The sequence below is a fragment of the Saccharomyces cerevisiae genome, chromosome XI (genome assembly GCF_000146045.2).
Source record: "Saccharomyces cerevisiae S288C chromosome XI, complete sequence".
In the NCBI taxonomy this organism is placed as follows: Eukaryota; Fungi; Ascomycota; class Saccharomycetes; order Saccharomycetales; family Saccharomycetaceae; genus Saccharomyces; species Saccharomyces cerevisiae.
The window spans coordinates 3,503-15,989 of NC_001143.9; the positions used below are offsets into that span (position 1 = coordinate 3,503).

The 12,487-nt window shown below is 35.7% G+C and overlaps 4 protein-coding genes across 4 annotated transcripts, besides 1 other annotated feature; 2 read left to right on the plus strand and 2 right to left on the minus strand.

Annotated features, from left to right (window-relative positions):
* On the minus strand, positions 1–2,118 carry YKL222C (uncharacterized protein; the record flags this gene model as incomplete). Its single annotated transcript, NM_001179787.1, has 1 exon — positions 1–2,118. One exon carries the CDS (start codon positions 2,116–2,118, stop codon positions 1–3), a length of 2,118 nt encoding a protein of 705 aa, NP_012700.1.
* Positions 2,119–2,604: 486 nt separating this feature from the next.
* Positions 2,605–4,026, plus strand: MCH2 (Mch2p; the record flags this gene model as incomplete). The annotated part of the gene is made up of 1 exon (NM_001179786.2): positions 2,605–4,026. The coding sequence occupies one exon, from the start codon at positions 2,605–2,607 to the stop codon at positions 4,024–4,026; it is 1,422 nt and encodes a 473-aa protein (NP_012701.2).
* Positions 4,026–4,807: an origin of replication (ARS1102; Putative replication origin; identified in multiple array studies, not yet confirmed by plasmid-based assay).
* A 781-nt stretch (positions 4,808–5,588) lies between these two features.
* On the minus strand, positions 5,589–7,724 carry FRE2 (ferric/cupric-chelate reductase; the record flags this gene model as incomplete). Its single annotated transcript, NM_001179785.1, has 1 exon — positions 5,589–7,724. The coding sequence occupies one exon, from the start codon at positions 7,722–7,724 to the stop codon at positions 5,589–5,591; it is 2,136 nt and encodes a 711-aa protein (NP_012702.1).
* Positions 7,725–10,982: 3,258 nt separating this feature from the next.
* On the plus strand, positions 10,983–12,206 carry COS9 (Cos9p; the record flags this gene model as incomplete). Its single annotated transcript, NM_001179784.1, has 1 exon — positions 10,983–12,206. The coding sequence occupies one exon, from the start codon at positions 10,983–10,985 to the stop codon at positions 12,204–12,206; it is 1,224 nt and encodes a 407-aa protein (NP_012703.1).
* Positions 12,207–12,487: the final 281 nt, after the last annotated feature.

Here is a 12,487-nt window from a genome sequence, read left to right on the forward strand (position 1 = left end):
CTATCTGGAAAAGAAGTCCTCAAAATTACTCCACCCGGAAATAGCTGTATCAAAGAAGGCACTTGGAGAACCTAATATATCATCGATGAAATTTTCCGAGAAATCTTCTAAAGGTCCCTCTAAATCATTTAGTATAGTTGTTAAACTGTTTTCAGTTGCATCATTTTCGGTTTCAGGCCCTTCATCGATATTTTTCATTCCTTTGTTAAAAGCTCTTCTTCCTATTTTTTCCATTGATATAATAATAGAAAAGTAATAGGAGTTTTGCCAAATTTGAGTAAGAGGTTTCAACTTTTCTTGGTGAATATGATCAAATATGTTTTCCATTTCTTTAAATGCAATTTTCAGTGAAATACACTTATTGTGTGGACCCTCAAAGTCTCCAGGACATATAGAATAAGTTAGTGCGGACGAATTTCTCTGAATGAATAATTGGATATCTTTATTTTCCATATACTGTAGAAAAATGGTATAAATTTGAATTAATGCTCTGAAAGCGTTCACATAAATAAGAAACAACGCATTGTTTAAATGGGGCCATTTTTTGGAGAGGCATAATGACTTAGAAGATAATTTGCTGTTGTCTAATTCAAAATAGGTCTCAAGGACATTAAAGCACAAATGTAATGAATTTAGTGGAGCCAGGACGCTAAAATTGAATATTCTCGCATCAAAATCTTGATGTGTTAAGGTATAAAGATTGGATAAACTTCCTATCATATGGAGAGTTGCATGCCATAATTGAAGTTCGGTGAACTCATTACCATTTAAATTAGATGCATTTAAGTAAAAATCCAACGGCTTAAACATTTTAATGGTGAACTTTTTTAAGTCCTCGATGATGAGTGGAATGTCAGGCGGTTTCTCACGAGCATGAATTTGTTTCATAATATTTCTCAGTCTTAATGTTGTTTTATACAGAAGGATGTCCCCTGATGAAGAATAGTTTTCTAGACGTACCTTGTTTACAAAATCGTCGTTGATTCGGACCGGAATTCCTGTAGAGAGTGAAATTTTAACGTCCGTGAATAGGATCCATAACCACAATCTCTCCAAGTAAGGTATTTCCTCTATTGGATGATTTTTACTCAGATATAAACGACGAAGATCTTCATTAAGGCCCATATGGATAGCTGTGTCAATTGTCAGACCATGAATAAATATGCAATGTGACTGATCGCCCCCGTCAAGACCCGCCACATTTATGTACAGGTAACGTAAAAATAAAAATTGCACACGCTCAGTATAAAAAACTTTAGCCGAAACAAAAGACGTTAAAACTTTATGGAAGACTTCAATAGCCTCTGGCACTTCTTTTGGATGGGATGCTAAGCACATAATGGCTGTCATAACACCCACTTTATAATAATTTTTTTTACTGTCCAGATTAAGGGAAATTATTGTGTGCTGACCAGTTTTATGACTTCTTGGGCCTTTAACAAAACAATCTTGCAGATCCCTTAATACTTTTTCTTTATGAACAATTTGGTAACTATCGTAAAAATCGCTAGCAAAAAAATCAGTTAAATACTCACACAAAACTTCATAATTTGGAAGCGATTCACATAAGTATTCAATAACACTTGGTGAGCCTGAGTGCGGTGGGGCAGTCTCAATGGAACTAATCTCCGAGAGTGTTGAGTAATGATGCTCTCTTTTCCAGTTGTTACGGCTGAGTTTTAGGACTTGCCATATCTCCTCTCTGTATTTGGCAAAAGTATCTGTTTGAGTTGCTAATATTGCTCGATACGACGTTGGTCCATAAAGAATGTGCCTATTGTGCTTTGAAGATAAATATCTCATGTTGGAAAGAGGGTTTTGTCCTTCGTGAATGTTAGGCTGGGATTGTTTTGTTAGCTGAGATTCAAGCTCTTCAATACGACGAGCCATCTCTAATTTTGAACATCTCCTGTATTTTTTCCTGAGTTGGTCCTCCATGGCGGAAGTGTTTTCTTTATATTCACATTGCTTTCGATTTCGAGAAGAGCAACTTCCACAGAACGGTCTTACTCGATCGCACTTGAGCTTTCTTACTCTACAAAAGTGGCACGACTTTGCAGGCTTTCTTCTACTCTGCCTATCTAATTTTTTTTTTTGACTAAGTTCCGTATTCTTCATTTTCTATTGATTATGGAAAGTATATTGCTACAGATTCATTATTTCCAAAGCAACCGTTATTGGTTACTAGTGCTGGACAATTGATATGTAATCAGTTGCTATACATCTAGATCAAGTTGCTCTCTTCTTTTGACGTTTCGAATATTTTTTGACTTCAAACTTGAAGTGCACACTCATCTTTTCAAGGTTTTTTATGATTCTCCGTTTTATGGCTATTCCCGCTTTTAACATAGAGGCGATGCATGGAAGACAATAATTATTTTAAGGTGCTTTTGAGATCAAGATATTTTTAAGAGTACTCACTATGGGTATGAGATAATAAAATATATTCCGTTTTCTTATTATTTCCATTCTTCAGATTTTTACAGGCTAAACACACATATATAAAAATGCCATCGGATATTCAATTCAGTATCCTGCTATTGATATAGAACTATATAACTGATACTAGAATATACTAATTCGTGCACTATTAACCGTTTGGCGATGTCCGAAGAACGGCATGAAGATCATCATAGGGATGTTGAAAATAAATTGAATTTAAATGGTAAAGACGATATTAACGGGAATACCTCAATCTCGATCGAGGTGCCTGATGGAGGATATGGGTGGTTTATTCTTCTTGCTTTTATTCTGTACAACTTTTCTACTTGGGGGGCAAATTCTGGTTATGCTATTTATTTAGCGCATTATTTAGAGAATAATACTTTTGCTGGTGGGAGTAAATTAGACTATGCTTCTATAGGTGGGTTAGCATTCAGTTGTGGACTTTTTTTTGCCCCAGTTATAACATGGCTTTATCATATATTTTCAATTCAATTCATTATAGGCTTAGGGATACTGTTTCAAGGGGCAGCGCTACTGCTTGCAGCTTTTTCTGTCACACTCTGGGAAATTTATCTCACGCAAGGCGTTTTAATTGGATTCGGTTTAGCATTTATTTTCATACCCAGTGTCACACTCATCCCACTATGGTTCAGAAATAAAAGATCTTTAGCCTCTGGTATAGGAACTGCTGGAAGCGGGTTAGGTGGTATTGTCTTTAACTTGGGAATGCAAAGTATTCTACAAAAGAGGGGCGTTAAATGGGCGCTCATTGCTCAGTGCATAATATGCACATCACTTAGCACCATTGCGCTTATGTTGACCAGAACAACACATCAAGGCCTACGTCAACATAAGAGATCTTACAAATTTGAATTGCTAGATTATGATGTGCTTTCAAATTTCGCGGTCTGGTTACTTTTTGGATTTGTATCATTTGCTATGTTAGGATATGTTGTCCTTTTGTATTCCTTGTCTGATTTTACCGTTAGTTTAGGTTATACTAGTAAGCAAGGCTCATACGTATCGTGCATGGTGAGTGTCGGCTCTCTGCTGGGACGACCAATTGTGGGTCACATTGCTGATAAATATGGATCACTAACAGTTGGCATGATATTGCACCTTGTCATGGCCATCCTTTGTTGGGCCATGTGGATACCTTGTAAAAATTTGGCCACTGCGATAGCTTTTGGATTATTGGTTGGTTCTATTATGGGAACAATTTGGCCAACAATTGCTTCAATTGTTACACGCATTGTTGGTCTTCAAAAGCTTCCTGGTACCTTTGGTAGTACCTGGATTTTTATGGCGGCTTTTGCCTTAGTTGCCCCCATAATCGGTCTGGAACTTCGTTCAACTGATACGAATGGAAACGATTATTATCGTACAGCAATATTCGTGGGTTTTGCGTACTTTGGTGTTAGTTTATGCCAATGGCTATTGAGAGGGTTTATAATAGCTCGAGATGAGATTGCTGTGCGTGAAGCCTATTCAGCTGACCAAAATGAATTGCATTTAAACGTTAAGTTATCACATATGAGTAAATGTCTTTTTCGTTATAAACAATTACCTAGGAGAGTCTAAAGGTCACTTTTATTTCACACTGTAGATAAGAAGGGGATAGAGTTGCCAGAAAATTTTTTGCTTTATCAGCTTTTTAGATTTGTCTTCTCGTTTTATAAATAATGATAATTTAGTACAATAATAGATAATAAAAACATTTTTTTTTGCAAATTGAAAGCTTAACTGGTTTTTTAAAAGAAAATATTAGTGACCTTCTACCGACTAAAATCTTCCACTAAATCCCCAGTAGAAACATAAGATAAGGTTGAAACTTTTTTAGGGCGATTATATTTTTAGTCCTATACATGTTTGATGGCATACTTTTTAAGGAAGATTTATGAAGCTATGTTCCACATAGGTTTATGTGCTATTGATATATACTATAAATAAAACGCTCTACCCAAGAAATGAAACATTTTTTAAACTTTTGTCATCAGCACAAAAATATGCGGATTTACGCGTTTGTCATTCCTATAAACCTTAACCTTAACGCGAAACCATATTTCGCTACCTAATGTTGGTTCGGTGCATTTTGAGAAAAGGAACTAGGTTCAGATATCATGCATCGAATCTATTATCTTCCAACCGAACTTTTACAAACGTTTAGACCGAGCGTTATTGACTGAATTAAGAGCAAGTTTTTACACGTGTGACTCTGGCACATTAGAGCTGTTTGAGAATCTAAAGTCTTGCTGTCTAAGGACCAAAAATAATGTATTTCGAGGTCATAGCTAAGAATCTCATTGTTCTTCAGCACTTGCTAATCACATATCTATTTCTAAGTACAAGATGATAGTTAACAACTAATAATGAATAAACCAGGTAAAAAAAAAAAAAGAAAAAGCTGTAAAAGACGACAACGTTGGCGTCGCGAAAATATTAATAGAACCATATGTTGGATAATGTAGCCTCTATTATACACTTATCCCGATTACATTGTTTTAGCGACGGTAATCATCTTTTTATCCGGCACTCTGAATCAAACTCTATCTTTAAGTATCCTATATGCATGAGTTATGTCGATTATATCGAAGACTCGGTGTGTGATATTACTCCACAGTACAAAAACAGGAATACAGAGAAAATTGAAAAGATATATGAACGGATGGTATGGTAAATAAAATAACAGCCATTATAAAGCTTGTGGTAAATTTTCCAGGACGGAAGTTAGCTTATGCAGTTTTGTTTATCTTCCTTGCATCTGTGTATAATACTGAAACACGCAATTAACGTTTCATAAAATTTGCCTGAGGGCCGTATAAAAATTCAGTGACCATTGTTCACACTTTAAATATAGCCAAATTGCCAAGAAAGGGTTTCATTGCAGGTTTATCGAAATATTAACTCTTTAAATACAGGGACTATACAGAGCTAACTTCTTAAGAAAAAAAACCATGCGACACACTACGACTTTCACAAATTCCATAAAAGAGATATTTAAGATTTAGATAAAATATCAAAGGACTGCTGTACTCTGCTTCAATTACCTCCTTACCATAAAGTTATAGGCAGCTTTCTCCATCGACATACTAAAATTTGGATAGGTATTATTAATGAAATGACTAGTTTTAAGTAAAAAATGATCACCAGCATTGATACTCTTCAAAGTACTCAATGGCTTTTGCAGACTTATCTAAAACTATTTTTGCGGTTTCATTCCTCACTTTGTCAACAAAAATAGGAGGTCCACAGCAAACCACAGATAATGAGCCACTCAATTCAGCCGCTTCATGTAGAAGTTCCTTAACATTTGGTCGCCCGCAATGGAAAACAACACCATCAAAACCAAGTGGATTGGCAGACTTTTCTAAAGTAGTTGCCACAACAGTGCCTTTTTCATCAGCCTTCTCATCCTGTTGAGAAATATCTAAACTATCACTAGGGGTTAATGATGGGACTTCCATTGTGTTGTAGATGTGAAGCTGTACATTCAGATTTTCTAAACACATCAACTCCGGCTTATAAGCCTCGAGTACGTCGAATCCTCTAACTGCAATCACTAATTTTACAGATTGTTTTCCAGCAGCCGCTGACGTCTTTCCAAGTTTAATTGCATGTGCAATAGGTCCAGGCAAACCGGTACCTCCAGTGAGTAACAATACATTATTGTAATTATTGACCGGAGATGAAGAACCATATGGACCTTCTATAGCTAGTCTCATAGATGTCTTACCTCCATTGCGACACACATACTTTTTGACAAGTCTTGTTACTCCCTTTTTTTCTTTCAGGATAATAACCAGTTCACCATTCTTGCTTACTGAATCCAAAACAGTAAATGGATGTGACTGCCAGAAGTACAGTGGATGTAAAAACGAAACGAAAACATATTGCCCAGGTTTGGCCCTCCATGGCCTTGCCGGTTTTTTAACTGTTAAACGAATGAGATCATCCCCGATTAGTTGTAGGGAAGCTTTGGGGAAACCAAAATAAGAAGCTTTGATAATTCTAATAATCCGGTCAACGATCCAAATCGCAATAGCAGTGTATATCCACTCAATGCCACTTAAACTAACAACATGCTCCCAACATGCATAAAAGAACATTGCACCAAGGACGATATGAAGAAAAAGAAAGGCTTCATAAAAATACTTCCTGAATACTGCAAAGGAAAAGAAAACCATTGTGCCAGCTAAACAAAGTGCTGCCACCCCGAATTGCCAATATAATCGGTTTTTACTTGTTGCCCAAGTTTTATTCGCTACCGTATAACTAGTATATGCAGAGCCATGAATCATAGCATCCAAAAACATCATTCTTCCCAACCATTTGTGAAACATAATGAAGGAAGTATATTTAACCCCAGAAATATACTCGAGAAAGTTGTTTCTTCCCGCGAAAAGAACTATTAATGGAAAGTGTGCGAATGCGAGTACACCACTTCTGTCTGCCACATATCGAGCAACTTGAACTCTACGAGACTTGAATATTATATTTTCAGGATCGTATTCATAACCGTATGCCAAAAAAACGGTATGAAGCACGAGATATCCAAGAATAATGATACCCTCTAATCTTGTAGGTAAATATCCTGTGAATATTCTAAAATAAGAGAAATCTGACGCATGTTTGCTTCCAATGGTAGGTAGAGTGAGGTATCCCCTTACATATCCCACAAGCTTTTGCTTCAATAGAACAGTTTTAAAGGGAGTGTAATTCATGCAATGAAGAACGCCTGCAAAAGCCATGATAGCGACAAAATAAGCACATATAATGCCACCATATATGTTTCCGACATCTAAGTTAGCATAGAAACCATGCAATGCATGATAGTAGGCTTTTCTTAACTGTGTATCCATTTCAACTGGATATGTTAGGTTTGCACTGCCTTTGACATAGGGCGTCATATGCCTCGTTCCGTTGTTTAGAACGTCATAAAACTCAGAATTAGTCATGTTCTGAAGAGCATCACTATAACTTGCACAGTTTTTTTTGATGGTACTAAATGTTTTTTCTAAGGTTTTATTCGAATAACCTTTTTCATCCAACGTTTCATAGATACAATACAGCATTGATTGAAACGCTGGTTCGTAAGAACATACTGGTGATGAACGCTTAGACTTGCTGGTATACTCCCAAGTAACTTTTTGAAAAATCCTCGTGCAGGCATTAGTGACAAGCAAGGGCACCTTGTTACGAATAACTGTCTTTGCAGGTGATGCTCTTGCTCCTGACAGGCAGAAAAGCAAAATAGCGCTCAAGATGGACGTCCAATGCATTATATTCGTTGGGTTTCATAAGCTTTGGATAAAAAAGACTTTATTACAACTGTAGCAAAAAATCATGTTCATTTTTTGCGACTTATATATTTAGTGGCAAATTAATGATACCTTGCAATAACCGAATTTAGAGTATGTTGTCCAAGAAAGGAGGGATTTTGTTCATCAGAAAAGAATTCAGAAAAGCAAGGAAACAGTACTATCGTTTAGAATGTAGAATGATAGGTTGCTTGCTAATTCTATTATGGCACGAATGATACACCCATATTTTCAACAAAATCAATACCCACTAGCATCATTGAGCCAACTATTTGTCAATGCAACCATTACCGGTACTTCATCCTGATTTAACGAGTCTACTTTTTTATCACGTCAAAATTTACTTGTTTTCCTGTAAACCCGAAATAAAGGCAAAAAAGACCTGGGTGCAATTACGAATAAATGTACAATAATCATCCTGTTTGCATAGTAAACTTCCAGTTAGAGTCACACAACGCAATGAATTTTGACAGTTTTCTGTGCGATATTCTTTGGTAAACGTAAAGAACAGGCAACTTTTGGTACAATGGATTCTAGCCCATATGGTTCATTTCTGGTGCATTCGCAAAGTCAGTATTTGTCTAGCTGTGTTTTCTGGCTGAGAGACATTATGATGTTATTCATTGTTATGGATATCTCTGTAGCTCATGCTGCTTATTTCTCCCTAAAAAAGTTTTTTCTCTCGAATACATTCTTGACCATTTCATAGTGAAATTCTTGTACTTATTTAAAACCAAAAATGGAAGTATTCATACATCCCCCTATCAAAAACACTCAATAAGTTTCGAATTATTCGTTCGTCTAAACAGTGTCCAATACTCAAAGGGGTATTCAAGACGGCACAAAATCAGCATCTTCCCTTATCCGTGTTCCAGAAATACCACGCTAAGGTTTTTCCTCCTACAATCCATAAAATCATTAAGGAGGCAGCTTGAAAAATCTTGAAATTCAAAAGAGTTATCTTGGGCTAATCGAAATTAACGATAACCAGAGTAGAATATTCAAGATCACAGCTCCACCTTAGTTTCGAGGTTGCTCTCAATGGTCTAGCTTAGTCATGCTTTTTGTTAAACAAATCTTGCCTTTTCTGATATTCTATAGTGTGGTCCAATCCAGATATTGGCGCATCCTAAACCAATTATAGTTCACTTATGAAGGGCAAATGAACACTCTTACCAGTTTCACAAATAATTAGTACTAGCTAGGCGGTCAAACTGACTAGCTTATTATAATATTATCGATGTAACATTTTTCCATAGTGAGGGAGGAAAATAAACCTTAAAAAAATATGCAAGGATTCTAGATTTCAGGCTAGTCTTCAACCACTTTGCACTTCCGGATTAAAGGCTTTTATAGAAAACATCTTGGTTTGGGACTATATTGCTAGGTGAAAATTTCAAAATTGTACAAAAGATCATTCTTGTTTTTTTGCCTCATTAGCTGATACAATGCGGAACTACATGGCGCTCTTTTATAAGCATCTACTATGGTACATTCTAAGTATGTGGATCTTGGTTAACACATAGACATTTTTTAACTTCTTGATATCGGTTCCGCTAAATTTGCTGATTATATTTGTTCACTAGGCCAGATCATAATGCCTGTAATATTGAGTACTTAATATCGATACTTGATATCCGAACAGTAAACGTTTGTCCGTAGTCATCGTGACTGTTGACGTATTAACTGCAAGAAATGATGGAAAAAATTTAGGTATATTTGCAGATGAAAACTCTAGAACACTGCCGTTGAAGAAAGAATGGCTTCAGCCGTCATGCTGTCTATCTGTTTGTAAACTTTTGGAAGTTTTACATATTTTGCACTATTTTCTTTAGCACGAGGTATATGTTTCTTTTTCAATAAAAATCGTCCTTTTGAAGAGCCAAGAACACTTTTGATTTGAGTGTATAGGATAATAATATTGCTTCTAGCGCTTAATGACCATGTTTGTACTTACCTCTCTCCCACCTTGTATAGGCGGATTGGCTATAATAACGCGTTATATGCATCAAAATATGTAGTTCTCTTTCATTTTAGCAAATTCGTAATACGACTCCAGATAATAATACCAAGTCATTTTTGGGTACCAGTGAGAATTGGGTCTCATAACTGATTGTGAATCTCAATATTACAGTGATGTGAGGGAAAATACTTAATTAAAAAGGAAAAAAGAAATGTTACTTTTCTATTTTAAATGAAGATTCAGTTTGTTAAACATGGATTTTCCATAGCATTAGGTTTTTATATTTCCAAATCCATTTTATTTAAACTTTTGAATCATGGGATATAAAGTTACATGCAATAGGAAAAGTTGTCATGAACTCCATTTGAAACTAAGGAAGAACAGTAACAGAAGTTTTTTGTTATGAATTATTCATGAACTTAGAGCTGCTAATTTGGAGTGGGTCCAAGTCATCATTTTTTTGCGGGGCTATGATTACACAATCTGCGCACATAATATAATCGGCTTTGTATCTTTAACATCAAGTAAGACCTTGAAAATTTATTCTATCTTTAGACAATGAACGGAGTTACAGAACGATTTTCGTCTTCCCCATTTGATCAAAAACTAACTGAAAATTGCAGTGTTGTAATTTTTGAAACGCCGAACGAAGTTTTCACCAACTTAACAGAAGCAGAAGACCGTTCTTGAACTAGGCTGCACTGTAGAACGCTGAGCACTTTACCATTCACCACGCTATTTTCAACGGAAAAATCAATAAATCCTTGAATTGCCTTCATTTAAATGCCAATTACACCTCGTATATCTAAAATTGCTGACATATATTATTTCTTTTTGATACTTCGCTGGGAATCTCACAGAAAGGTGGCTCTAGAATACAGAAGAACAAAGTACATAGTCCGTAATTGATGTATGAAGTTAATGGGAAAGTACGAATGGTACTGTCCACTCAAGTAATACTTTGAGATTGAAATTTGAAGCTTTTTCAAGTAAATACCATAATGATACCAACAATGATACCTACAATTTTAAATATCGTAATTGTTAACTTGATTTTTCATAATCTCATTTACCGACTTGCAATACTAAACGGGTACCAGCAGACAATAGAAAACCTTCTCATTTGAAATGAATTCTAATTGTGAAGGCGGAAATGCGTACTTTGAGGAACGTCTATTGTCGTATAAAAGTTTTACAATTAACTAAGCCAATGTATGATACGCCCGCTTGGCGGCTTTTTCTTTCCGACTATATAAATGCAAATAGTCAGAAGTTGTAACTCCAATAACAAACCCCTCATACCGTCCTCAAATTGGCATATCGCTATCAGAATGAGAGGCGATGGGGTTAAAGATAGGAGTATAGATGTGTTATCCCTCAAACATTTCGAATCCCAGAAAGTTGTTCTGCCTCAAGACCTTTTCATGGATAACTTCACCTGGATGTTTTATGAGTTCTTCAAGTGCTTCACGTTTCGTACCTGGTTGCTATTATTACTGCTAATGTGGTTGCCAGGTTTTCTTTCGCAGATAAAGTCCATCAATCGGATTTTTCCGTTTAAACTTTGTATTTTAGTCTCATGCCTAGTGGGGATATTTTTACCCAATATTTATTCATTCTCTCATAAAAGTGTGTTAACGAATCAACTTACTCAGTTCTCCAAAGAAATTGTTGAACATGCACCAGGTACTGATACTCATGATTGGGAAACAGTTGCGGCAAATCTAAATTCTTACTTCTATGAAAATAAAGCTTGGAATACTGAGTACTTCTTTTTCAATGCTGCAGAGTGTCAAAAAGCATTCAGAAAAGTTCTTCTCGAACCATTCTCTGTGAAGAAAGATGAATCTTCGAAAATAAAATCATTTGGGGATTCTGTCCCCTACATCGAAGAGGCCTTGCAAGTCTATTCCACAGAATTTGACAAAAAGTGGAAGTTGTTCAATACTGAGAAAGTGTGGAGCCCTGATAACTTGGAACATGTTCAGCTCCCCAAGAAAACTTATCGTTATAAGTTTACCTGGGTTCTCAAGAGGATTTTCAATCTCTGGCTTTTTCCAGCATTTATTCTGTTTCTGGCTTGTATCTATGTGTCATGGGATAAGGGCCATCTATTTCGTATCTTGTGTTGTGGGGGAGGTTTTCTCCTTATGGTAAGAGTTTTTCAAAATATGAGGCCCTTTTCCATGCACATGGAAGACAAAATGCAGTTCTTGTCAACGATTATAAATGAGCAAGAAAGTGGTGCGAATGGATGGGACGAAATTGCAAAGAAAATGAACAGGTACTTGTTTGAGAAAAAAGTCTGGACTAGTGAAGAGTTTTTCTTTGATGGGATTGACTGTGAATGGTTTTTTAACCACTTCTTTTACCGCCTTCTATCTACAAAGAAACCTATGTTTGATAGACCTCTAAACGTGGAACTATGGCCATACATTAAAGAAGCGCAATTGACCCGCAAACAGGCGCCTCCCGTGTAGGAACAAGCATGCCTTTTCAATTTATAGATCGTGTAGTTTATTAGATGCGAATAGCCTAAACAAGGTCGCTTATTATTATTATTACAACTATTCTTTTTCCTATTCCCCTCTGGTTAACAAAAACCAGTATATTAACAGAAATAAATAATAATAACAAAAAAATATGAATATAAGAATAAATTGCAATAAATAGTAATATTTATAAAATATAAAAAGAAGAAATTTTTATTCTTTTTATATTTTATTATAAAATAGTTCAATTATTTATATTATTTAAATGT